At 54.2% G+C, this 23,116-nt stretch overlaps 1 protein-coding gene across 4 annotated transcripts in view; it reads left to right on the top strand.

The window, feature by feature from the left end:
* SLC39A11 (solute carrier family 39 member 11) overlaps window positions 1-23,116 on the top strand; it is a gene marked incomplete at its 3' end in the record, with an annotated part of 239,994 nt that overhangs the window by 170,299 nt on the left and 46,579 nt on the right. For all 4 annotated transcript variants that reach the window (XM_084238722.1, XM_084238721.1, XM_084238723.1 and 1 more), the window contains one exon: window positions 22,230-22,299. In XM_084238722.1, the coding sequence (XP_084094848.1) occupies window positions 22,230-22,299 (70 nt within the window). The remainder of the gene's footprint in view (window positions 1-22,229; window positions 22,300-23,116) is intronic.

Raw genomic sequence — 23,116 nt, 5'->3', positions numbered from 1 at the left:
TACAATCAGTGATACTCTTTCTTAAGTCATCACATGTCTACAGTAAGACAAATCTTAATCAGCTTTAAGCTCAAGGGATATTTGTGTGTCCACATCCCTGTACTATTCAGATCAAGATCCAAAGCATTTCTCGCTACTCAAAAGGGTGCCACATAGCCCTTCCCTGGCAGGAGTTTCCTCTAAGAAATAAATTATTTGGCCACACAGGTAGGTCTGCCTGTTCTCGAGTATGCGTGTTGATATCTGGGCTTCTATTCCCAGCTGCCTCTGCTCTGAGATTCACCCCTGCCGCGTTGCACAGTTGAACACGTGTTTTGCTCTGAGATGTTCTGTCATGTTGACCACCATGTCTCCATTCTGGGTGGAGACCGGGGTGTTTCTGGCTTGGGGCTCACAGGAGAAAAGCCACGAGTGTCATGTGCACAAGCCATTTTCCTTGTGCCTGTACCTGGGGGTGGCAGGTTTCAGCTTCAGCAGATCACCCAGTACTCTTTGAGAACTGAGAAAGACTTTTCCTTACCATGGTATTCAGTGATTACTATTACTGATATTTTCATCTTAAAAATGAAAAATAACCAGAGATTTAGAATACATAGCCAGGCAGACGTTCTTTAATTGTGGCAGACTTAGCTCGTGCCTTTCTGCTCCTTCTCCCAACCCCATGAAAATGATAGTAGGAATTAAAAGCGCTTACCCTTAAGAACAGAGACATGGGGTGGGGAGAAATCAACAGATGTTTAGGGTATGGAAAGCAGAGGGAAGAGCGACAACTCAGTCGACTGGAGTGGACAAATGTGATCTAAGTGTCTGAAACAGAAGCCATTGCCAAGCCAGCTGAAACATGCTGTGCAAATCCTGGGAAGCTTCACGAACCCTAGACGCCGGGCTGGGAGGAGAGGAGAGACCAGATGGGACAGCTGAGGAAGCTGTGGCTGTGATGTGCAGCAGGAGTCAGAGCTGTGTCCCACAGCACGCGGCAGGAGGAGAATGTTTATTATTTCGATAATGGCGCCCAGACAGGCCTCTGACAGTGACCTGCGGGAGCAGGCCAGCCTGAGAGTCCAGAGAGAAGGAGGGAAGATGAGCAAAGTTGATACGGGGACTCGTGAGCTCTTGTATCCTCCAGCGAGGAAAGGACAGGGCTCTTTCTGGAACAGCTGGAGGGTCTAGGGCCAGTGATTTCCAGACCTACTGCTCATTCACCTCCCAAAGAGAGGTCTGGCTTTCCAATCCCCCTGCGCTCCCTCCACCAGCCACCCAAGGGCCCCATCTCTCCCTGGCTTCTGGCGAGAGGGTCATTACCTTGAAATTAAATATGCCTGGACAACCAAAATCCCTTAGATTTCTGGGAAATGCTGTCTGGGGGAAAGATAAAGACCAAAAACTCATTCGGAGATTAAAAACAAAAAAGCAAAGCTTGAGCACAAGAAAGCATGAAAATGAAAAAAATGATTAATATCCTCCCCGGGAGCAGAGGACAGTATCAGTAATAAAGAGGGCAGTCGGGTGAAGAAGGAGCTCTTGGAAATCAGCGACGTGCCGGCTGGATGACAGAGGGAGCAGGCCTGCAAGGTGGAGGAGAGGACATGGCAGAGCAAACCAAACAAAAGGCGCCAGGATGCAAAACAGGAGTAGAAGGAAGTGAGTGGATGAACCCAGCAGACCAACGGGCAGAAGAAAGAGCGGCTGGAGCTTCAGTGCAGCAGGGGTGTGACCAGTTCCCCCAAACTGGCATCCGTGAGTCCTCCAGACCAGAGCAGCCCTGAGTGCCAGCCCATGGAACAAAATGACTAGAATGTTGCCCCACCCTTTCAAGCCCCCGTTTAATGCTGTCTTTACCGGCCCGTCGCCTGGTCCCCTGGTGGACGATGGGAGGACAGCCAAGTGCCCGCTGCCTCCAGCAGTTGCCTTGTGCCTTGTCTTGCAAAAATTCTGCTCATTAAACCCCGTTCTACAGAGGCAGAAGGTTCCATATCGCCCCCGGACATTGGCATCCCTCGAAATCACGTTCAATTGTTGGTGCTGTTAGACACAGCGGCACAGTCGCCGCTAGCTCTGGGTTGCAGGGAACTTGTCACCTTGATTGAGAGTTCCTTGTGGGCAGAGCCTTGGTTCGTATGTGGCTATTCCAGGGCCCGCACATTCAGAGCAGATCAGAGTGTGAGTGCACATGCCTCTCACACGCAGGCATTCGTGCCAGAGTTCTCTGTTTGGGGGAATCTTCCCCAAAGCTCCAGAGGAGCCCCTAGTGGCGCTGTCTCCCTCGGAGCTTTAGGGGATCTCCCCTTCCTGGGGACAGCTCCCTCTGACAGCTCTGGTTGAATCACTCACTTGCCTGTGGGCCCTGCCACCTTGTAGAGGCTGATCCTTTGCGCCTGTGTCATTGTCCCAAGTACCTTTGAAAATCAGGGTCTGGGACTAGTGCCTCTGGGCCTGCGCCGTCCTCGGGTCTGGCTCACTGTCAGTGCTAAGCCAGCACCCGGTAGGAAGGGTGGGCGTGCCGGGCTCGACTGTGCGTGCTCTGCTCTGGGCGAGTGCATCTGCCCCAGGGCCTGGGGCCTGTTCCCCAGCTGCTCCTTGTTGGGATTTGCTCCTCTTTACCTTCCCCTTCCCCTATTGTCCACCTCTGCCTCCTGCCCTCCCCTCTCATCTGGCAGCTCCCCGGAGAAGGGGAGAAGGTTCTGGCTACAGAGGCTGAGTCATGACGGCCCCACTCCATGGGGGGCTGGGGAGCAGGGGTGCTGGGAACAGCAAAGCAACCAGCTCCCATGCGCATGGGGTGACCCCAAGTGAAGGAGATGAGGCCACCCCCATCGCTGGCATCCCTGGGCGCTGTTGATGGAGCAAATGAATTTGAAGCCTGTGATCATCAGGAGGATGACAAGGGGAACCTCGCTTAATAAACAAGATGTGACTTCCAGGCGCCTTGTCTCATATGTTGGAAAACAGGCTTTGTTGTGGCCAGACGCCTGCTGAGTCAATCTGAAGAGTTCCTGCCCCCCGGGCTGAGCCCAGGCCTCCGGCCTCCTCACTCAGTGTCTGAGTCAAAGGGACAGGCTGCTGAGGGGCACGCGGTGGGCACCCGGCTCGGGATGGCATTTGTATACAAATCCTTCCAATTTTAACTCCTTTCCTACTGTCATTTCCTCTGGCCTGCTTCTTTTGCCGCTTCTTCTTCCTCCTTCCATGTTATTTCTTGGTTCACCAACAACTGATGTTGAGCCCCCAGTACGTACCTGTATTATTTACAGGCTGTCCTGGGCACGTCCTTGTGTCATGGAACCTTGGACTTAGCAAGAGACGGGCAGTGTCCTGTGGGCACACACCTGGCGCGTCACTCGCCCCGTGGCAGCTGCTCAGGAGCGGGGGACTCTGTGCTGTGAGTGTGAGCACAGGCGCTGCGTGGTCGGGTCCTCCTGCCAGCCTGGCTGGGCCACCCTGGCTCTCACCCCTGACCATCGCCAGGGTCATGGAGGGCGTCACTGCAGGCCCCCCTGCAGGGTGTCTAATTCAGAGGCGGGGAGGGCATGGCTGCTTGCATCTCTAACAAACCCTGTGTGCTCTGATGCAGCAGCCCTGAGGGCCCACTTTGAGACCCTCAAGTCCATGGAAAGATCTGCCCGTGTGGGGGCTGGGGGCTGTGTCCTTGATTTGGGGGTGACTCTGTGGACTTGCTCTGGTTTCCCTTTCAGCTCCCCTTCTTACTTCTGCTCAGTGTCCCACCTGCTTTGCAGGTAGCTGTGGCAGGAGGTCCAGACACTTGTCGCTTCCTTTGAGAGATGGATCTTCCTGTAACCTCACTCCTCAGGGCTATGGGTTCAGGTCCCCATGATGCAGGGAATGACCAGGAAGGGGGACATAGCCACGTGGTGTCTAGGAATGTTCCCCTAGGAATGTTCTGGAACAGCGCAGTCTACTCCCTTGCTGGCTCTATTGTCCAGGCCACTGGGTGTGTATTCCTAGTGTATGTGTTACTGCACTGTGGACAGCCAGGATGGTCAGGAAGCCTGAGGGATTGGCCCAGGCAGAAGTCTGATCTCCCGGGGCCTCAGGAAACACGACACAAATGGTGCTCGATGCCCAAATCTACAGCCAGAGCACACGGCAGGTCTCCCCGTCACGCTGCCACAGAACAGTGGCCTTCTTGCTGGCAGGATGGCCACGTGACCCCTCCAGCCCCTGCACAGTGGACAGACTTGCTCTCCCACGGCCTCTGGGAGCCCTGCCCCTACCCAGCCCAGCCAAAAAAAAAAAAAAAAAAAAGAAAAGAAAAATTCCCTGTACCAATATCTCCAGGGGTGCCAAACCACATAGAAGGTGAAGTTGATGATGTGGATGAATTATTTATTTCGTGCGGCCAGAGGCCATGCCTGCCAACAGGTTCCCTCCCCTGCTGGCCACTAGCCTGGCCTTCTGGGTGTCGATGTGTTGAAACTGCCCTGTGGAATGAGCTTCCACAGGCTCCTCATAATGAAAAGCTTCTTTCTTATTATTAATTCAGATGCTCCCCGACAGGGTGGCCTTTATCTGATCATTTCGGGCCCAACAGCAGGTGACCGATGAGTGTGGCTGAAGGGGGCTTCCTGGCGGGCCATTATCTCCCGGCTGGTGGCTCTCCCTTGGGTGCTTCTCACTCGGATGACAACTTTCCCGCTTCTGTCAAGTCCCCAAACCAGCTCCATCTCACATGCTTTTTGCTGCAACAGATTCCTCCTGGACTTGAGTTTCGGCGGCCAGTCCTCTATTGTTCTCCGTTCCCCAAGTCCTGGTGCACGAGCCAAGGTCGTAGCAGAGAGAGAGTGAAGTCACCCCGCCTTTAGTCTTTCTCTCTGGGGGTGATTGGGAGGAAAATGGAGCGCTGGCCTTGGGACGTAATGCTCGCTCAGGTGAAGATAAGACCATCAGTGCAGGGGAAAGGAAAGACGGGGGTGGGGTCCTGGGCCTCGTCACCGTCCAAGTCACCCGTCAGGCTTATGGTGGCTGCGTCCTTTCTCTCCATCCGTCCGCCCCTCCCCGTGGCCAGTGTCTACACACAGTGCCCTGCCAGCGCTCGGGTCTCTGTCTCTGGTGTTGCTTGGGACTTGGGTTCATCGGCAGAGAAGTGTCATCTCTTCATTACAAACCATCCACTCACGTCTGCTCCATCGGTCTGTGGGGATTTGGCCAGTGTGATCAGGAGCCCCCTGTGCCTCAGTGCTAGGCGTGTGTGGCTCTCCCACTCCCTTTGCTGGGGACAGGTTACTGAACATGCCCAGTGAAAAAGTGGGGTTTTTTAGAAAGCAACAGCACCAAAGAACTGACCCGCTGAAGGGCGGGAAGCCCACCCTGGGACTGCTCACTGGTCAGGTGATGCTGGTCCACTTCCTTCTGCATGAACTAGCAGACACTCTCCGGCTGCCAATGTGGGGTCCGTCTCAGGAGAGAGGGTCAGCTGAGACAGCTCTTAATGCCCAGGAACAAGGGAAGGAGGAGTCCAGCCGGCAGAAGCAGTCGCCAAGAGCTGTTGGGGCAGTTGATCCAGAAGAGATCTCGCAAGGGGGCCGGATCAAGAAATTTCTGATTGAGGGATCCAGGCAGTTTGGGGCAGAGAAGCTGGGTTCCGAGTCTGGAGGTAGCCAGTGGGAAAGATCTCAGCCTCCCTGGCCCAGAGGACTCTGACTAGAAAAAGACCAGGGAAACTATCATTACTAAGGACCAGGGCACAGTGGCTAAGAACACACACTGGCCTCTGCCTCGTGGAGGTTTCCAGAGCCATACAAGTAAACATGGCTCTTCAGCCCTGAGACGCGAACCCACACACAGAGAGGCAGTGTCCCCAGATCGCAGAATCGCAGGTCCGGCCAGGGGGTTGGGGGAGGAAAACCCAGTGGGCGATCTGTGCGTCCCAGGAGGGGGACAGACTGCAGGGGACAAGAGGCGTGGTGACTTGGGGGGTGCAGAAAAATGGCTGCCAGAGGTTCACCTGGACAGGGCTGGATTTGATGTTGCTACCTCATTGTCTTTACCCCCAAGATTCCTTAGGCACTTAGCCAATATGTGATTATCTGAATGTTCAGGAGGAAACACTGCGAGAGGAGCGGAAGCAGAGGTGGGACCCAACATTTCAACTTCGAAGAGGAGAATTGCCCGGAAGCCTTTGGGTTTCAGAAAGGACAGTGGGCAGAGCCTTGAGTGTATTTGTCCCTGAGCTGCTGCCAGGCCCCCTCACTGTGTCTCAAGCACATGGAATGTCTCCTGTGTTGAGAGGGGGCCTACAGGGCCCCCCAGAGTCCCTGTGTCCCCATCCCTTCCGTGCATCAGCCATAGGATATACCCCCACTTCCTGTCCACACGGAAGGAAGGGGTCAAAGACAGACCCAGACGCTGCTGCGTGTGTTCCCCCGCCTTCGAGGAACATCCTGGGTGCATTCTGATCTTGAAAGCTGCCCGGATTCTTCTGTTCTTGTAACATATTGAACATTTTGAGGCCTGGGGAGGGGGCTTATTTTGGTATCTAGGACTACGCTTTTATCTTGATGAAAAGACAAGATGAGACGTATAAAACAGACATGTGTGGGAGGATGTATAGACATTTGCCTTGGAAATTGGGTTATTTACAGTGAGACAGGATGATAAATGTAAAATTCTCACTGGCACAGGCTGTAGGTTGTTGTCTGGAAGAGCCAGGTTCGAAGGCATCTGTAGTTACAGTATTAACTAAGAATAGAACATTCCATTGGCTCTCCTGGCTCACGCCGGGGCCTCTCCGAAGAGTCCCATATGTTTGTGGATGGGGCGCCAGGCCCTGGTGCCTGGTTTCCCACCCAGTCAATCACTAAAATCTCAGGTTGTCCCACAGGACTGTGGCCTGTGCTCGCTGCCCCGTGGGGTGTCCCCAGCTCCCCGTAGGTTTCTGATCCCTGGTCTCCTTGCCTTCCCTGAATGGGGGTATCGCAGCTGGAAGAGGCCTTTGGAAAGAACTGGCAGTTCTTGGTGGCAGATTGGTGTCGAGGCTGGAAAGGCAAAGGCGAGTAGCTCATGTTTTCTGGTGTGGGACAGAAGGACACGTAGCCCCTCTGGTGGGGGTGGCACAGTGGGGAGGAGCAGGACTCTGCGGGCAGGGCCCGGCCGGGACCCAGCCTTGGGGTTTGGGGAAGTCGGCGTATGGCCGGGGTCCACCTTCGCTCTGTTCTTTTACTTTAGTTGTTCTGCCGTGGTGATGGCTGTGACCTTGTCATCCATGCTCTGACCCCTCCGTCTTCATGGGGTGGCTCTTGGTGACACTTGGAGTGCTGTGCTGGCCCTTTTGACGGCTTTCTCAGTCCTGTGTCTTCTTCCCCTCTGAAGTGGCGGCTTTAGATTCTCCCCCTAAATATGGCATCAAGGCACTTGGCACCTATTCGTTTCCCTTGGCTGCCGGGCCCTAAACAGGGTGGCTTTGTTGTCTTCCCAGTTCTGGAGCGAAAAGGTCCAAATGCCAGTATTGACAAGGTGGGTTCCCAGAGGCTGGAGGGGCGGGAAGGAGGGCAGAGCTGCCCCGGGACGTGTCCTGGGGCTGCGGTTCTCAGCGCCCCCTCCTTGTCCTCCTCTGGCATCTCTTGTGCCTCTTACGAGGGTGTTTCGCTGGATTCACGCTTCTTCCTCGTCCAGAGTGATCTCCTCTTGAGATCCTGACCTTCATTCCATCTGCCAAGAGCCCCTCTTTAAATACGGTCATATTCACGGGGGTCAGGACTTGGTCATATTTTGGTGGAGGTTCAACCCACTACAGTTCAGGGGCTTCGTTTATTAAACAGAATCGTGGTTCTCTTTTTCACCGGTGGTGGCTGCAGAGTCGGAGGTGTTTCCCAGGAAGTCTGTGCCGTCGAAACAGCAGCTCTTGTCTCTACTCTTTTTCAAGAATGTCAGCAGCGGCGGCTCCGTGGCCTCCCTGCCCGCTATTCAGGCTGGATGAGAAATGAGCTTCAGCCAAATGGTGGAAACTTCAAAGCCTGTCCAGAGAGAGGAAGGTGGGAGAGTGGGCTTCGTAACAACAAGAGCATCATCTCGCCCTGAAAGTTTCGGGGAGAAGGGCTCCTCTTGGGTGGGTTTTCTTGGTGGGGGGCTGGATGGCGCGCTCAGCATCCTAGGATTTCCTCCAAGAGCCTGGCTTTGGGGGGCATAGGGGCACAGGTACCCAGGACACACAGAACCTGCCAGACCTGTTTGGTGCTAAGCTTGCGAAGATCCAATCCGGGGAGATACAAGTGAAGGGGCTGCTGTAGTGCAGCCACGAGCAGGGGGGTGGGTCCTGTCCTCATCTGGCTGGTGCCCCAGCCTGGAGTTGTGCAGGGGTGGGCAGGGCACACACCAAGAACACCCACAGATGGGACAGGGGATGCTGCACCTTTCAGCCTGGCTGTTAGCTCCTCAGTCAGATTTGGGCATCCTTGCTGGGCTCTAGGTAAGCCGGGGCTGTGACAGGCTCTGCCCAGCTCAGAGAGGGTGAGGCCAGTTCCTAGCCAAGGAAAGGAGCCGTGTCAACTCTAGGTGATGTTTTCAGAGAAGACCCAGTTGGCCCAGGCTCCCCAAAGGGGGGTCAGTTTCTCCTCTCTGCTTTCTCTGAGCAGAGTGGGGTGCCCCTGGCTCTGCAGTCCCCACACAGCTTGGTTTGCACCAAAGCAGTTAGGGTTCAGCCCTTCTTCCTCTTGGACACAGAGAGTCCTGGGGTGCACAGCCCAGGGGCAGGGTTGGTGCTTGACCGTTGCAGGGAGGAGGGCCCTTCTGGCTCCCAGGGTCGCTGGGAAGAGTTCCCTGATGAAACTTAAGCCCAGCAGAGTGGGGGTGCACAGCAGGTAGGACTCTGGCCCTGCTGAGGGGCAGGGGTTTCCGAGGAGACGCAGAAAGCAGGCCTTGTGGGCCCGCGAAAGGCAGTTCTGGGTTTGGCTGTCGCTCCCCATGGCTTTGCGTGGCTGGGACTGCCTGTGGGAGTGGGTGCCCTGGACGGCTGGACCGGAAGGTGTGACTTTCCCCTTCTACCAGAGATGCTGTCATGACGATGTTGGGTGGGTGTGGACGGGGTGGAGGGTGACGTGCCCCTTCAGTGGAGAGAAGGGGTGAGTGGAGTGACAGGGTGGGACAGTCTGAGCTACCTCCTCAGAGCTTGTGCTGGAGAAGGAGAAGCCAGCTCAGAATTTATTACCTACCTCTTGGGTCCCAGGATATGTGGGAGATTCTCCAAGGCGCCCCCCACCCCATGCCTTCTAAAGGTCTTCCTGCCAGTGGCGGGAGGGTGGGTAGATAGAGGAACACTAAATGAGCATCTGCTTTTCGTTCTGGGAGGGTGCTGTACCTCGCTGCCTGCCCCGGCGTGGCTGCTGGCGTGGCTCCAGGTGGGATCGGATGGTGAAAGCTCGTTCGGTGTGACTGCAGCTGGCCGACAGGAAATTAGGGATCAGAGACCTCTGTGTTCCAAGAGAGAGATCAGAAAAGAAACAAAGCGCGTGGATTTGACCCATAAAAGAATGCCTAGTCCCAAAAACTATTTTTAAATAGGAGAATAAAAACCATCTCAGTCTCTGCCCGACTCCAGGAGTTGTGGTGATCTGCCTCCTACACCTTCACGGCAAGAGGAAGACAACACTAATGAAATGAAAGGGCCAAGGTCTTGGGCTGGGCAGGCCTCCCCGCGGCTGTCAGGTTGGAAAGCAGAGACCCCCTGGGGACACCGGATCAGACATCAATCAACACACGTCCCAAAGCTCAGAAGCCGCGCGGACAAGCAGAACAGCCAGGGGTGGCTGCAGTGAGGCGCCTGCTGGACCACCCCCCACCCCGGGGCCCGAGGCCATCTTGTTTCTTGTCCTTCCACAGAAATGCATGCTTCTGCGATGATTCTGAGTCATCAAGGCAGAAATTACATTAAATTAAGGAGGCAGAAAACAGGCTTGCCTTCAAGAACAACTTCTATCAAAATAAAGGAAAATGTGAGGGCCTCAGGGAGCACTGTCAGCTACAGGAGCGCCCATGGTGGCAGTAGCCTGTCCGGCTCCCCTGTGGTCCCGAGGAGCCGAGTTTCACTCCATTAGGGCACGTGGAAGGGGCCCACAGGCTGGGTCCAGGGTCCCCTGATGCAGTCCCTGCTGAGCTGCGTGACCCTGGCCAAGCCCCAGCACCTTCCTAGCCTCTCTGTGAAATGGGGGTTCTGCTGCTGTCTCCCTTGAGACCAAGTACATAAAGCACAAGGCTGAGCCAGAAACTTCCATGGCTGTCCTATTCCCTGGGGCTGCTCCCTGCTCCCATGGCCTTCTCCTCTCGAGGACGTAGCAGACGTCCGTGGCTGGACCGAGGCCCCACCTTGTCCAGCGTGGTGTCACCTTAACTAATTACATCTGCGGAGACCTCACTTCCAAATAGGTCGTGTTCTGGGGTCCACAGTGGACCTGGATTTTGGGAGGTGCCGCTGTTCAACCAGCACACTATTCCCCGGTGTGATTTACAATTTTCTGGGATGGGTTCCTGCCAAATCCATAATCCCACCCCCTCCTTACCCCCAGACCTCTTTTCCTGGATGCCACGTGCCTTCTGAAACCCATATAGGTGTCCTTCTTGTGGCCTAAAGCTTCATCCCCTTTAAAATTCAGCGAGGATGTTGTCATCGTGTTCAGTCTCGCTTGTTACCAGCTCCCGAGTGTGGGCGTGTTACTCAGGCCTCGTGATTTACAGAGCAGGTCCCGGCTTGGGCGCAGCCCATCCTCTCTAGCCCCAGAGAGGCAGGCAGGCTCAACGGCCCCATCTTACAGAGAGAACAGAGCAATCGAAGAAGGCCCCATGGCAAGGAACTGCAAAAGTGGACCTCATAGCTGGGACCTTTAATCGTGCCCTTGAGGCGGGCGGTGACCAGGTGGAAGTTTCTGTACAAGTTTCCCGCCCGCAGGCTGGCTGGGCGAAGTCTTTGAAATGCTACTGTGAGAATTAATTGACCGGCGTATCTGTCACGCTGGAAGGTGACCTGTGAGTGCCGGTTCCTCTTCTCTGATTGGCAGCCTGCCCCCTGGTTTTGCTGCGTGCCACCCCACGTGAGCCCAGGATGGTTCACATGTGCCAAGAGCCAAGGGCAGCAGTGGGGGGCATGGGAGGGGGAAGCACGGCAGCCGTGGCTGTGGATCCCCACAGGGTCCCAGCATCTGTCTGGGGTGGGCACCGAGTGGCCTTCCTGGGGGTGACACCACTCGGCCATATGGGCCTGCTGGGAGTCGTCACGTCTGCCCCATGCGGGGGTCTGTCCCATCTGTATTTCTCAGTTCTTCCCGGACTGGCCTGCTCCGGGAGGGGTGCCATGTGGCAGCTCCGTGGGATCTGCCCAAGGAAGGGGATTTCATAAATAACTTGGAGCCACAGGGGTTTACGGGGAAGCGCTGGCGTAGGAGCAACGTGTGAATATCCAGGATTGCTCAGGAATAAGCGCAGCTAGAGAGCAGGCGAGCGCCCGGCTCTGCTGCTGAGGAAGAGGGAGAGCCACGCTCCTCAATTTGCAGCCTGGCTCGGGGCTGGCTCCTTCCAGCCAAGGAAGGGAGACCAGCTAACTCTTCAAGGCAGACCAGAAAACGTGCCCTGAGGGTGGAGTCTGGCCTTTCACTTGAACTGGAACTGTGAGCCTGTGTGCTAAGGCTTCAGGGTCACCCACCAAAATCAGCTGGTGCCTGGGGGGCTCCCTGCAGCGGCCCTGCTCCCCCGTGATCACTCCCTCTGACTGGTGCGGTGTCCCCAGCAGCATCTTACAGGAGGGTTATGTTGGGGTGCAGATCTCCCGCTGGGTCTGCCGTCTGGAGCCAGAAAGCTTATTTCCACCTGATCCAGTTCTGCCTGGACCCGGCACCCAGTGCGACCACCTCGTGTGCTCGTTTAATCACAGCTTCTCTGTCCTGTGCGCATTCCACTGAATCCCGGGGGTGTTTGTGAGATGTGTCTCAGATGATTCAGCTGCCTTTTGTCCCAAGGTCCAGCCTGAAGGGCCCCTCCTAGGCCAGCAGCCAGTGGGGTGCCTCCGCTGCCTGTAAACTGGACTGTAAGTGGGGGCGGTAGGGAGGCCCCAGAACCACAGAAGCTGTTCTGGAGACGAAGGTGCTGCTGGGCCTCATCCAGGCCTGGAGTTGGGGCTGTTGAAAGGAAGTGGAGCAAAGCAAAGGGCCAGGGGGGTAGGGAGATGGGCACTCACATCGGTCCAGCCTTTTTTTTTTTTTTTTGACCTGTGGCCAGGCACCACTGTGCCCTTGACAGTGAGCACCCAAAGCTGGCCGTTATGAGTCAGAAGTAACGGGAGATGTCTCAGTGCCTGAGGCGGGTGGAGAGAGCAGGAGGGAGAGGATATGGCATTCTCTGGGCTCCGGTGCTGATGGGCTGCACCCTGACCTGGTGGCGCAGCGGTTGAGCGCTGGGCTGTGAAGCTGCCCGCAGCCTCTGCAGCACCGGTTCGATCCCCAGCCGCCGGGCGAGGGTCCCACATGGTATGCAGACCTCTCCTGCCGCCTGCTGCTCCCCTCAACAGTGTATTCCGTCACTCTGCCTGTTCTGCTCCCCGCTCTGGCTCTGGTGAATTCTCTCACCCTCCGCGCCTCTGACTGTACCCAGTGCTTGTATAAATAAATAAATAAATCTTTAATTAAAAAAAGAAAGAAAGAAGGACAGCAGTGTAGCCTGCACGACACGTGCGTCCAGCCAGCCCCAGACAGGCGGGAGAGGTGCATGTCAGAGGCTATGGTTTCCTTTGTGAAGAAGCTTTTTATTTTTTAAATAAAGAACGGGGCACACAAGATGGCCTGTTTGTCAGCAGCGGATTGGGTCGCCGGCTGATTGGATTCTTAAGACCAATTGACACACCCAATTAAGGCAAGATTGGGAGTCCCCCTTGGGGCGCGATTTAGAATAGTCAGTCTGTCCACCTGTATTTTGTGGGGGGCAGGGGGAAGGTCCTAGCGGGCCTTAGGGGGCCCGGGTTTTTCCAGGGAGATGTCAGCGTGGCCAATTTAATTACACGCTGCTGGGAGCTGTTTTGTAAAGCAGAGAGCGATAAACGGAGGCCCCTTACTTGGTTGCTTGGAAACTAGTGCTTTTACCACCCAAAGCCGTCACAGGCCCATCTGGGGAGTGAGGCTGCCACAGACTCTCCCAAGTCAGGAGCAGGCTTAGGTCAGTGGAGCAAGTAGTCGGGGACTTTGGTGATGATGGTCCCCCCAGAGGTGACTGGATCCCTGCTGTCTCTTACATCAGCACACATCGCCCATTTGCACGGCCCAAGCTGCTCAGGGGTGCAAATGGCAACATAGTGAGTAAGTCTGGGAAACCAGGGGTGCTGTGACATTTCCAAAGCCGAGGGGCACAGAGGCCTGGGGCAGTTAGTTGGATGCCCCAGCAATGCTGGCTTCAAAGCTGTTTCCACTCGTACTTCTGACCTCATTCATATCACCCTTAGCTCGTGGGCCTTTATACAGTAGTGGCTGATGGGAAATAGAGATTCCTCTCCATCCAGCCCCCTCTGTGGGCCCAGCTGCTTCTGTCAGTTCAGAAGCTCTGGGGAAGGTTGGTGTTTGGGCCTCTAGCTCCTACCCCCTCCTTGAAGAAGCATCCACGTTGTCCCTGGTTAAGCCTGAAGCTTTTTCTAGGTGTGGCTACAGGTCAGTGCCGGTGACATTGCTCAGGACCCTGCCTGGTGGTTATGGAGAAGCTCAAGAACTGTGGGCTGCCCAGGGCTGGGTCATGCCTGGGCTGTTGGCCACACAACGGTGGACACCCACGGTGAACCCCCAGGCTCGGGGGCTGGGAGAGATGTTGTCTCCCTGTCTGCAGAAGATACATTTCACAAGAGCAGGCCAGCCTGTGGCTCCAGCTTGCTGCTCTCAAGCGAACTTCAGCCAACACGTCGCTTCCGAGTCTGAGAATATCTGTGCGTCTCCTGCCCTCATCTGCCTTGTTGGCTCCTTCTGGTCATCGCCCTCAATTGTTTCATTTCTTCTCATGCCTGAAGCCAAGGCCTGAGCTGTGGGCAGCAGAGTGGGCGTGTCAGTGGCCCAGGCTCTGGGATTGGCCACGCATCCACGCCTGCCTTCCCTGCCTGTCCCCGAGATGGGACTGGTTTCCCTTGGCCATGTGCTCACTTCCCCAGAACCAGCATTTTCTCGAGCAGACCATCATTCTACACGTGGTTTTCAATATCCACTGTGTGGCTTCTGGAACCTCAGAGGAGAAGGTGCCCAAGGCAGGGCGGTGGTCCCCACCCCACGTAGCTTAGAGACCTGCAATGAGAACTTGTGTAACACACAGAGGGGGAGGGATGGAGATGCAGGTTATTATGCCAGGCCTGGGGAGATTGGTACACTGGAAAGTTCTGGAAGATCTTCGAGGTGGGCGTGCAGGTAGACAAACAGTGCAGGTGTAAAGAAGAATGTGATCCCCAAGGCTGCCCTTACTGGATGGGGAGATAACAGCAGATTCAGGTGGGAGTTCTGGGGGCAAGGCACAGCCCCTTCCAAAATGAGGAAAGCCTCTCAGCTGTGGAGGGCAGGGAGGGGTGTTGACCCAGCTGCTTCCCTTGTGAGGCGCTGTGGGGTAGGGAGGAGGGAGAGCCCCAGGGAATAGCTGTGTATCTTAGGTGTTCACCAGGCAGGTGCATGGATGACCTGGAAGAATAAGGAATGAAGTGTTGGGACACTTTCCTGTCAAAGAGGAGGAGAGAGGCCTTGGGGTGCAAGATGGCTTTGTCCAGTGGGAAGGCAGTCTTCTTGGTGGGGAGGTGGGCGTGAGCCTTCCCTGGCTCACTCTCTGTATCCTGTCTTTCCCCGCCTCCGGGCCTCTAAACCCTTGTCCATTTCCTTTTCTGATGACATGTTTATTGCCTTTTTAAAATTAACACAGTGTGAGATGTTATATTGTCCTTGATTGTGTGACATCAAAAACACACACATCGTCTCTCTGTCGCTCACACATTGATTTTTCTCACCTCTATATTGCGGTCAGCCTCAGCTGTAGCTGCTGGCAGGCACATTACAGCTCAGTCTGGTTTTATTAGGAATCTGCAACGCTGGGCCTCTGCACGGGGTCGGGTCTCCTCGCTGGCTGCGGCGCTGGGGGAACCCAGAGGTGGCCGCAGGACACTTGAAAGATGATCACTCAGATCTTAAAGACTCCATCAGGGTCTCCGTCATTGAGGACAAGGCTGATCCCCGGTCGGTGACCTCCTGCAAGGAGCACCTGGACTCTCCCTCTTCTGGGGCAGCACTACGGATCCTAACACACCTCCACCCTCAGCTGCCTCGTCCCTAAATCACAGGGCTGCTTTCAGGTTTGGTTTTCAACAAGCAGCACCTAAAAAGTGCAGAACAGCATCTGGCATGGAATAAATTCTAAGCGACATTGACTTATTTTTATTGTCGTTTAAGGTTAATTACAACCAAATTGTCTGTCCATAAAAATCTTTACAGTTGACTCCCGGCTTAAGTATTCAGGAGGGTGCCAGCTGCCTCTCACGTCTAGGAAATGCACATGGCCGTCACCAGCAGGGGCTTGGTACACATTCACTGAATGAATGGTATGGAATGTACACTGTAAGCTCTGAAAAAAATTAAGGTTTTTTTCCCCCCTATTTTTCCAAATTCACAGTGCTAGCTCCAAATGTGCATGTGGCTCTGCAGGGCATTTCACTTCTAACCCCATGATGGTGTATCTGCTCAGGTTCCTCAAGAAGCAGGTGCCAAGAAGGGATCAGATGTGCAGGAGATTGTTGGGGGGGATGCTTAGGAGGGATAAAGAGGAGGGAGCGGGCACTGGGAGGGAGCATCCTCAGCCTGTGGTAAAGAGGGCATGAAGGGGGACTGAAGAGGAAGCACCCCCACCATGGCACAGGTCCAGAAAGATTTTGGTTAGTCCAGTGCAGGCTGAGAAGATCCTGGAGCTCAAGGCATCTTCTAAGAAGAACCCTAATCCACCCCATGCCCAGTCCCTGGTGGGAGCACCTGGGAGCACCTGCGGATGGAAGGGTGGAGGGTCCTGAAGAAAGGCAGCCCAACTGTCGGTCACCATGCTCCCCACAGCAGGACACCTGAAGGACCTGCCCCACAGCCTCCACAGGTAGCCTTTGGGACCTCACCTGGAACAGGTTGTAATCTGAAAAGACAATAAACCCATTGTCTCTGATTTCTTCTCCTACTTTGGCTCCTATGCCTCTGTAATGGTAGACAGAGCTCTGGGTGTATTTGCTGAGATGTCCCCAAGATGAGCAAGTGACTGAGCAAGACCTGAGCGTGGGAGGGGGAATTTAGAGGCACGACAAGGCTTCAAGAGGCACTGTCCAGCACCTCTGCTGCTGAATTCTGATGGAGAGACAGCTAGTTCCATGAGGACCCAGCTATTTCATGGGGAGAATGGGCATCCCCCAAAAGCACTGACTACATTTGCTGCCAGCCTGAGAGCCAAAATGATATATCTAACCCACCACCATGACCACCTAGTTATTGGCCCACTCAGAGATCCAACCTTTGTTTTTCTGGATCCTAGTCCACTATCTTAAGCACCTGGAGGGTCACTGTAGCTTGGTGCAAGGATAGGTACCTAGAAATCTGAGTGTCTGGACTGGTACTCTCACTTCCTGGTGAACTTGCTGATTGCTAACAACATATCTGTGGGATTTGTCCCCACACATTGGGGATCACCATGGCATTAAGAGACGGTTCCACCACCAGCCTGGCCAATCTATAAAATCTACAAAGGTCAAGGGGTGGGGTGATATTTAGATAGAGAGTAGTATTCTGTCCTGTTTCTTTGGCGACTTGTTGATTAAGGAGCTGATTTATTTCTAATCTTCCAATAATATTAGAAATGGTGTTTTATATTTAAATAGGGCAGGCATTTCCCCCCCCCCAACTTGTATCATTTGTCTGTTTTGTTAAGAAATAATTCATGTCTATCACTATATGCAAGTGGTAGCCACAGCTGGTTCAGCTCACATCCGTCATCTCTTTTAGATACAACAAGAAGAAAAAAACTTCTCCCTGTGATGGGAAGTCTGAGGACTTCCTCTCTTAACTTCCCTACACGTCATCCAGCAGTGTAAGCTGTTGTCCTCATGCTAATACTCTATCCCTAATACTAACTTACAACTGGAAGTTTGAACCTTTTGACCACCTTCTTCCAATTCCCCTCGAGAGCCAAAAATTCCAGGTACTGAAAAATACTGTTGACCCAGAAAACATATTTAAAATGTATTAAATTCCTAGATGGCATAGCATGTAGTGAGAGGGAGGTTGTGCTTCCTTATGGACTCTGTGTCTTTCTACCTCTACCCCAGCTGAACAGGGATATAGGAGGTATAGCTTCTGTCCGCCCTGGTCTAGAGCTGGACCCCAGGTAAGCAGTTCATGGAAGGATGCTCAGCTACTCCCAGTCCTCATTCTTCAATTTTTATTCCATGCCCTTCTTTTGCCAAAGGGCCCCCAGCAGCTCGCTGAGTCTGCCAACCGTGGGGGCATTTGGATGGTCTGATAGAGGTAGTGCTGTCCGGCTCTTGAGGTTGATCATTTCCTATTGTTTTACTACTAGACCTGAGTCAAGTTCTGAGTCTGATAGTCCTTTGCAGAATGGGGAGAGGAACCTTGCAACACAAAGACAAAGATGAAGTGGGCAAATACAGTATTAGCAGCTTGAAAAGCAGCCGGCTAGTGGTTGACCTTTGAAAAGTTTGTCGCTGCGGGGAAATGTTAGAGCTGATTTCATTTGCAAGGGCAGCGCTGGCCAGCCCAGCTCCCCAGAGTCGCTGGGCACAGTGCCCTGGTAGCCGGTCGTGAGTCCTCCGTATCCCCTGGAGCTCTGTGTGGGTCCCAGCCATTGTGCCTGAACGCCCCCCACCCCGCCCTTGCACACTGGTATCATCCTTTTCTCTGCTTCTGGGTTCCCAGTTGCAGATGGGAAAGATCTTCCACAGGGGCAGGACCAGACCCAGACCCATGAGCTGGGAACACGGGCCTCTGCACACGCCCTCATGTGTCCCCCCAGCTCTGCCTGCTCCCTGATCCTCTGTCCAGCCTCGCTGCCCAGGAGCTTTTCCTAGATAGAGCTGCCAGGCTCCTCTTGTTGCGTGGCTGGGACTACATGGTGTGGGGGTGGCGAGGTGTGTTGAAGGGGTCCACCCCTGTAAGAGGAAGGTGGTCACCTCCTAAGGACCTAGCGCCCATAACCGAGCCTACAGTTACCCCACCACGGGGGGCACTTCAGCTATTGTTAGGGATATACCGGAGGGAAATGGAGAGGCAGGGGACTAATGCTTGCCCCTTGGCAGGTGCAGAGGGCTTTGCCTCCGCTTCCAGGAAGCTTGGCTACCACAAAGGCTCATGGTTTGAAAACCAAAGGGGACAGAGCCACACTCCCCGCCCCATCCCTCTCCTTACTGCGAGCTGGTTTCTGAGACCCCCATTTCTGTCTCCCACCTCCCGAGTGAGGCCCCGCCAGGACAGCTCAGCACGGCCCTAATCCCGAGCAGGTGCAGAGCCCGCTCGCAAGTCCCATGGGCTCCATAATAGTGGGAGAGCCACGGACGAGCATGTTTTCTTCTTGACTGCAGTGAATGGGTTTGGAGGGGCGGTGGAAGGTGCAGGAAGGTCCCCCCAAACCCATATATTGTGGGACCCATCGAGAAAAAGAAAATGGTATCCGTGACCAAAGAGAATAGGATAACTGCACGCTCTGCCTTTCTCTGGCTGACTCCCAAATAGGAGTGCCCGTGAAAGACCCCTACTCACACTCCCCTGTGCTTATATGCACGTGTGCATGCGCATGAGGGGCCGTGTAGTTGCACACATGTGTGTGTGTCCTGGTGGAGCTTGGCTTTCCTTCTACCCTAACAGAGCCTTGGCCAGTTTGAGGGCGTGAGCAGACGTCTGTCCAGGCCTTTTTTGTTTCCCCCAGAAGGAGAGATGGAGTCCAGGAGGGGTGGGGGGACAGAGAGAGGCACGCCCTGCCTTCCACCCCCAAGGGGGTGGGGAGCAGCTTTCTCAGCCTTGGGCTTATTCTTCTGTTGGTCCCTGAAACCCTGCCTGGCCCTATAGCCGGCATTTATTCCCCAGGGTGGAGGTTTCTGTGCAGAGAAGTGACAGTGTCCTCATCCTGTTCCAGCCGCCTGGGCTGCACTCGGGTGGCCCACCTGAGGTGTGAGCTGTGGCTGCACCTGTTGGCCGCCCCTTCCCATTCAGCGGGTTTGTCTCCATCTGTGGATCTTCAGTCTCTGCCTTAATTCTGTTACCTTCTTTCCAAGTGAGTAATTTGTATGGATTTCTTATTCCATTAGCTCTCAGGCATTATCCCACCTTCTGACAGGAGAATAATCAGTCTCTTTCCCATCACTCCTGCTTCTCCTGCCCTCTTTAAATGGAGGGGAACTGCCTGGGCAGTTCCCTCCCTAGGGCTGCAGGAGAGCAGAGAGCCAGGAACTGCTCCTTCGCAAACCCTGCCATCACAGAAGGTTCCAGGCACAGCCAAGGTGCAGGTGGGGCGGAGTAGGACACGTGCGCTTTGCTCCAAACCTCCTTAGGTTGCAGATTCAGGTGCCTGTTCTGGCTGCCCACATGGGGAAGAAAGCCCTAAGCTCAGGTCAGCAAATTGGGGGAGAAAGTGGGGTTCCGGGGGGTGTGGCTAGCTCTAGACCCAGCTCTGCCCCTCCAGCTACTGCTACTTTGGGCAGATCCTTCCTCTCCTGCTAACTGTACACCCCCTCCCAGCCCCCAGAACGCAGGGAGCATTCTGGAGGTGCTGGGGTAGCATGCTCAGTCACTAGAAAGGGTCAGTTTGCTAACGGATGCAGGTGCTCTTGCTCTGGGCTGCACCACCATCGACGTGGAAATGACTCATCAGAGCAAAATCTTGAATACGAGTCCACCAGCTGTTGTTTATGGTTTAGAGAAGCAGTTTCTTTCTAGGCAGGGAGATGTTGCTGGTGCCAGGTGCCCGGTTTTGACTCCTCTTCCCGGTGCGCAGGGTCCCTGGTGTAGATCTTTGCCCCAGGGACCCACAGCCTCCCTCGTAGCTTGTGCTCTTATGATGTGGCTCCGTGCATGGGGTTCTTGGGTTCCTCTGAGAAAGGTTCCCGCACAGTTTCCCCCCCAGTGGCCGATTTAGTTAACAAAAAAGATGTTTGCGTCGGCATGAACAAGTGAAGGCTGCATTTTAAATGTTTGTTAGGAAAATGCGACATCTGCATAGACATAGGCAGGTAAAGAGCTGCGTTTGAAAGAGGCAGGTTTATGAAGAGATACCTGCATAGACACAGGTGAGTCGTCTTACAGGACGAGATCGGAGTTTAACTGGGAAAAGAGACATCCTTAAGCAGCCATCTGAGGTTTGGGGGCCACGCAGTTTGTCACAACGATTGGTCTCTGCTGACGCAGCACACGCCAGCCTTAGGCAGTTTGTCAGCAAACCTGTTGATGGGCACTCAGTTTTGAATTTCATATAATTTTCTATCTTTTTCTTTTTTAAAAAAGTTTTATTTATTTTATTTATGCATGCAGGAACTGGGGTACAGGAGAGGATTCATTAGAGACAGAGCTGGGAACAGAACAGGCAGACTGACAAAATACACTGCTGAGGGGGGCAGCGGGCGAGGCAGGAGAGGTCTGCCGCACCATGTGGGTATCTCCCTGGCCAGCCGGGATCGAACCTGAGCTGCAGAGGCTGTACAGCTTCACAGCGCTGCGCTCAACTGCCTGCACTGCCAGGGAGGCCCAAATTTCATATAATTTTCATGTGTCCTGAAATATTACTTTTTCTTTGCCTGTTTTCCAACTACTTAAAAATGTAAAAATCATTCTTAGGTTGCAGGCCATACAAAAATGGCAGAGGGCAGATAAGGCCCCTGGATCATAGTAAGAAAACCCCCAGTTTAAGCTTCTGCTCTGTGGGTTTTGCTGTTACTGGAAGCCTCATGTATTCTTACCCAACTCTGGGAGGAAGAGGCGTGGGCTTTCTTGGCAGGCACTTTTTTTAATTAACAAAAAGGACTGTGTCTATCTCTTTCCCCTAATAGTCAGAGTTTCTCATTGGAACAGAGTTGTTACTATAACCTCTATATTTCCACCAGGTTGAGATATAGGAAGACCTTCCCAGTTTTGTATCATTAAAATGTTGGTGTCAGTCCATGTACTATTATAATAATAAATATTATGTCCCTGGTGTTAAAAAAATAAAAGAAAAAATGACTAACAGTCAAATTCCAATGGCCTATGGGACTCACAAGCTTCTAGTTTCTAAATCACAAAATCAATGCAGGATGGAAAGAGACATTTGATGACATCTCCGCGCTCTCACTGCAGCAGCGTGAGTTAGATCCCCAACCAGCCAGGGAGCTACCCACATGGCGCAGCAGACCTCTCCTGTCTCCCCACTGCTCCCCTCAGCAGTGTATTTCAGTAGATCCACCTGTTCTGCTCCCCACTCTGTCTCTGGTGAATCCTGTCACCCCCCACACCTCTGGCCTATATCCCAGTGGGGGACAGAACAGGCAGATTGACTGAAATACACTGCCGAGGGGAGCAGCGGGCAAGTCAGGAGAGGTCTGCTGCATTGTGTGGGTAGCTCCCTGGCTGGGGATTGAACTCATGCTGCAGTGGCTGTGGATAGCTTCATAGGTTGTGCCTTAACCCCTTCTGCCACCAGGGAGGCCCTGATTTTTTAAAAAAATTATTTTTGTGTAGAAGAACTGGGGTGTAGGCCAGAGATCCCCGGGGTGAGAGGATTCACCAGAGACAGAGTGGGGAGCAGAATAGGTGGATCTACTGAAATCCACTGCTGAGGGGAGCAGCGGGGAGACAGGAGAGGTCCGCTGCACCATGTGGGTCATCTCCCTGGCTGGGGATCGAACTCAGGCCATAGTGGTGACAGCGCTGAGACTTAACCCCTAGGTCACCAAGGAAGCCCCTGCTTTGATTTATGAAAGAAGCGAAGCTACTGCCTATTCTGAAGAGTGGAATAGTGAGTATAATCTTGCTGAGTGATTATGCGTGCAGTAAAATTATGCAGAAAAGACCATGGAGTTTGTGATGCCAGGGTGTGTGTGACGGGTTCCTGCTGCCCCAGAGCACACCCGCAGGCACGCGGGGCTGTCACCCTGCTCTCAGTGGACATGGGCTGAGCCAGCTGGTTTGGTAGCTGACTGGTTCGGGCTACATTTCTGTGTGTGCATTGACTCGAGAATGACTATTCCTCACCTGCATGTTTTCTAATGTCTGTTTCAGAGGGTCTGGCTGTTGGAGTTGGATTCGGGGCCGTGGAAAAGACAGCGTCCGCCACTTTCGAGAGTGCCAGGTAGGCTGGCTCCTTGCCCTTGAACTCAGCACTACCCCCAGGGGGGCTCCGGAAATGCTTGTTACCTGCTGAGCACCTCCAGGCCACAGGGCCCAGGTGGAGGAAGGCAGGTGAAGCACGCGCCTGAGAGAGGGATCCCTCGGAAAGCAGGGTCGTGCCACCTTTTTGGCCTGTGATGACTGATGGCAGCCATGGGTGTAATTGCTCCTGTTCTCCAAACCCCTTATGTATAAAGGCAAAAACGCATGACAGAGATGGTGTTGGGACTGCTAAGTGCTCCCTCCTTCTTGAAGCCCTCCCCTTCTCTCTCCCGGACTCCCCCGTGCCTGTGTGCTTCATCCAGGCATCTTGTCCTGGGGGCCTTTCGGAAGTGTTCCCCAACCATCAAGGCGTCCATTTCTCTCATGAATGCACACCCCTCTATTTGCCGGTGATAGTGAGTCGCTCTTCAGCCAGACTTTCCTCCTTTCTATTCCTCTCTGTTCTGAGAGCAGGCGGGCAGCCTGAGGCAGCAGTCTTAGATGCCTTCAGGGGACTCAGGTGTCAAAAATGAGGCGCCAGCTGGGTGGGCATGGCGAGGTGAGGTGGACCTCAAACAGCACGCCCACTCTCTAAACACACTGACGTTCACATTTGCTTAAAGCATATACTTCAGGCCTAATTGCTGGCCCAGGGGCCACTGGTTTCTGACCCCTGCATACAACACATTCCTCCGCCTCCAGACAGTACTACCTCCAAACATACACCCGCCTCCCCAAGGAAATGGCCTCATCTCCTGGAGCTGGTGCCGACTGTGGGTTCCCTACCCGACATGCAT

Source organism: Talpa europaea (genome assembly GCF_964194135.1).
Source record: "Talpa europaea genome assembly, chromosome: 7".
NCBI classification, from domain to species: domain Eukaryota; kingdom Metazoa; phylum Chordata; class Mammalia; order Eulipotyphla; family Talpidae; genus Talpa; species Talpa europaea.
The sequence above is the reverse complement of the archived record's forward strand: the minus strand, read 5'-3'. Positions and strand labels throughout refer to the sequence as shown.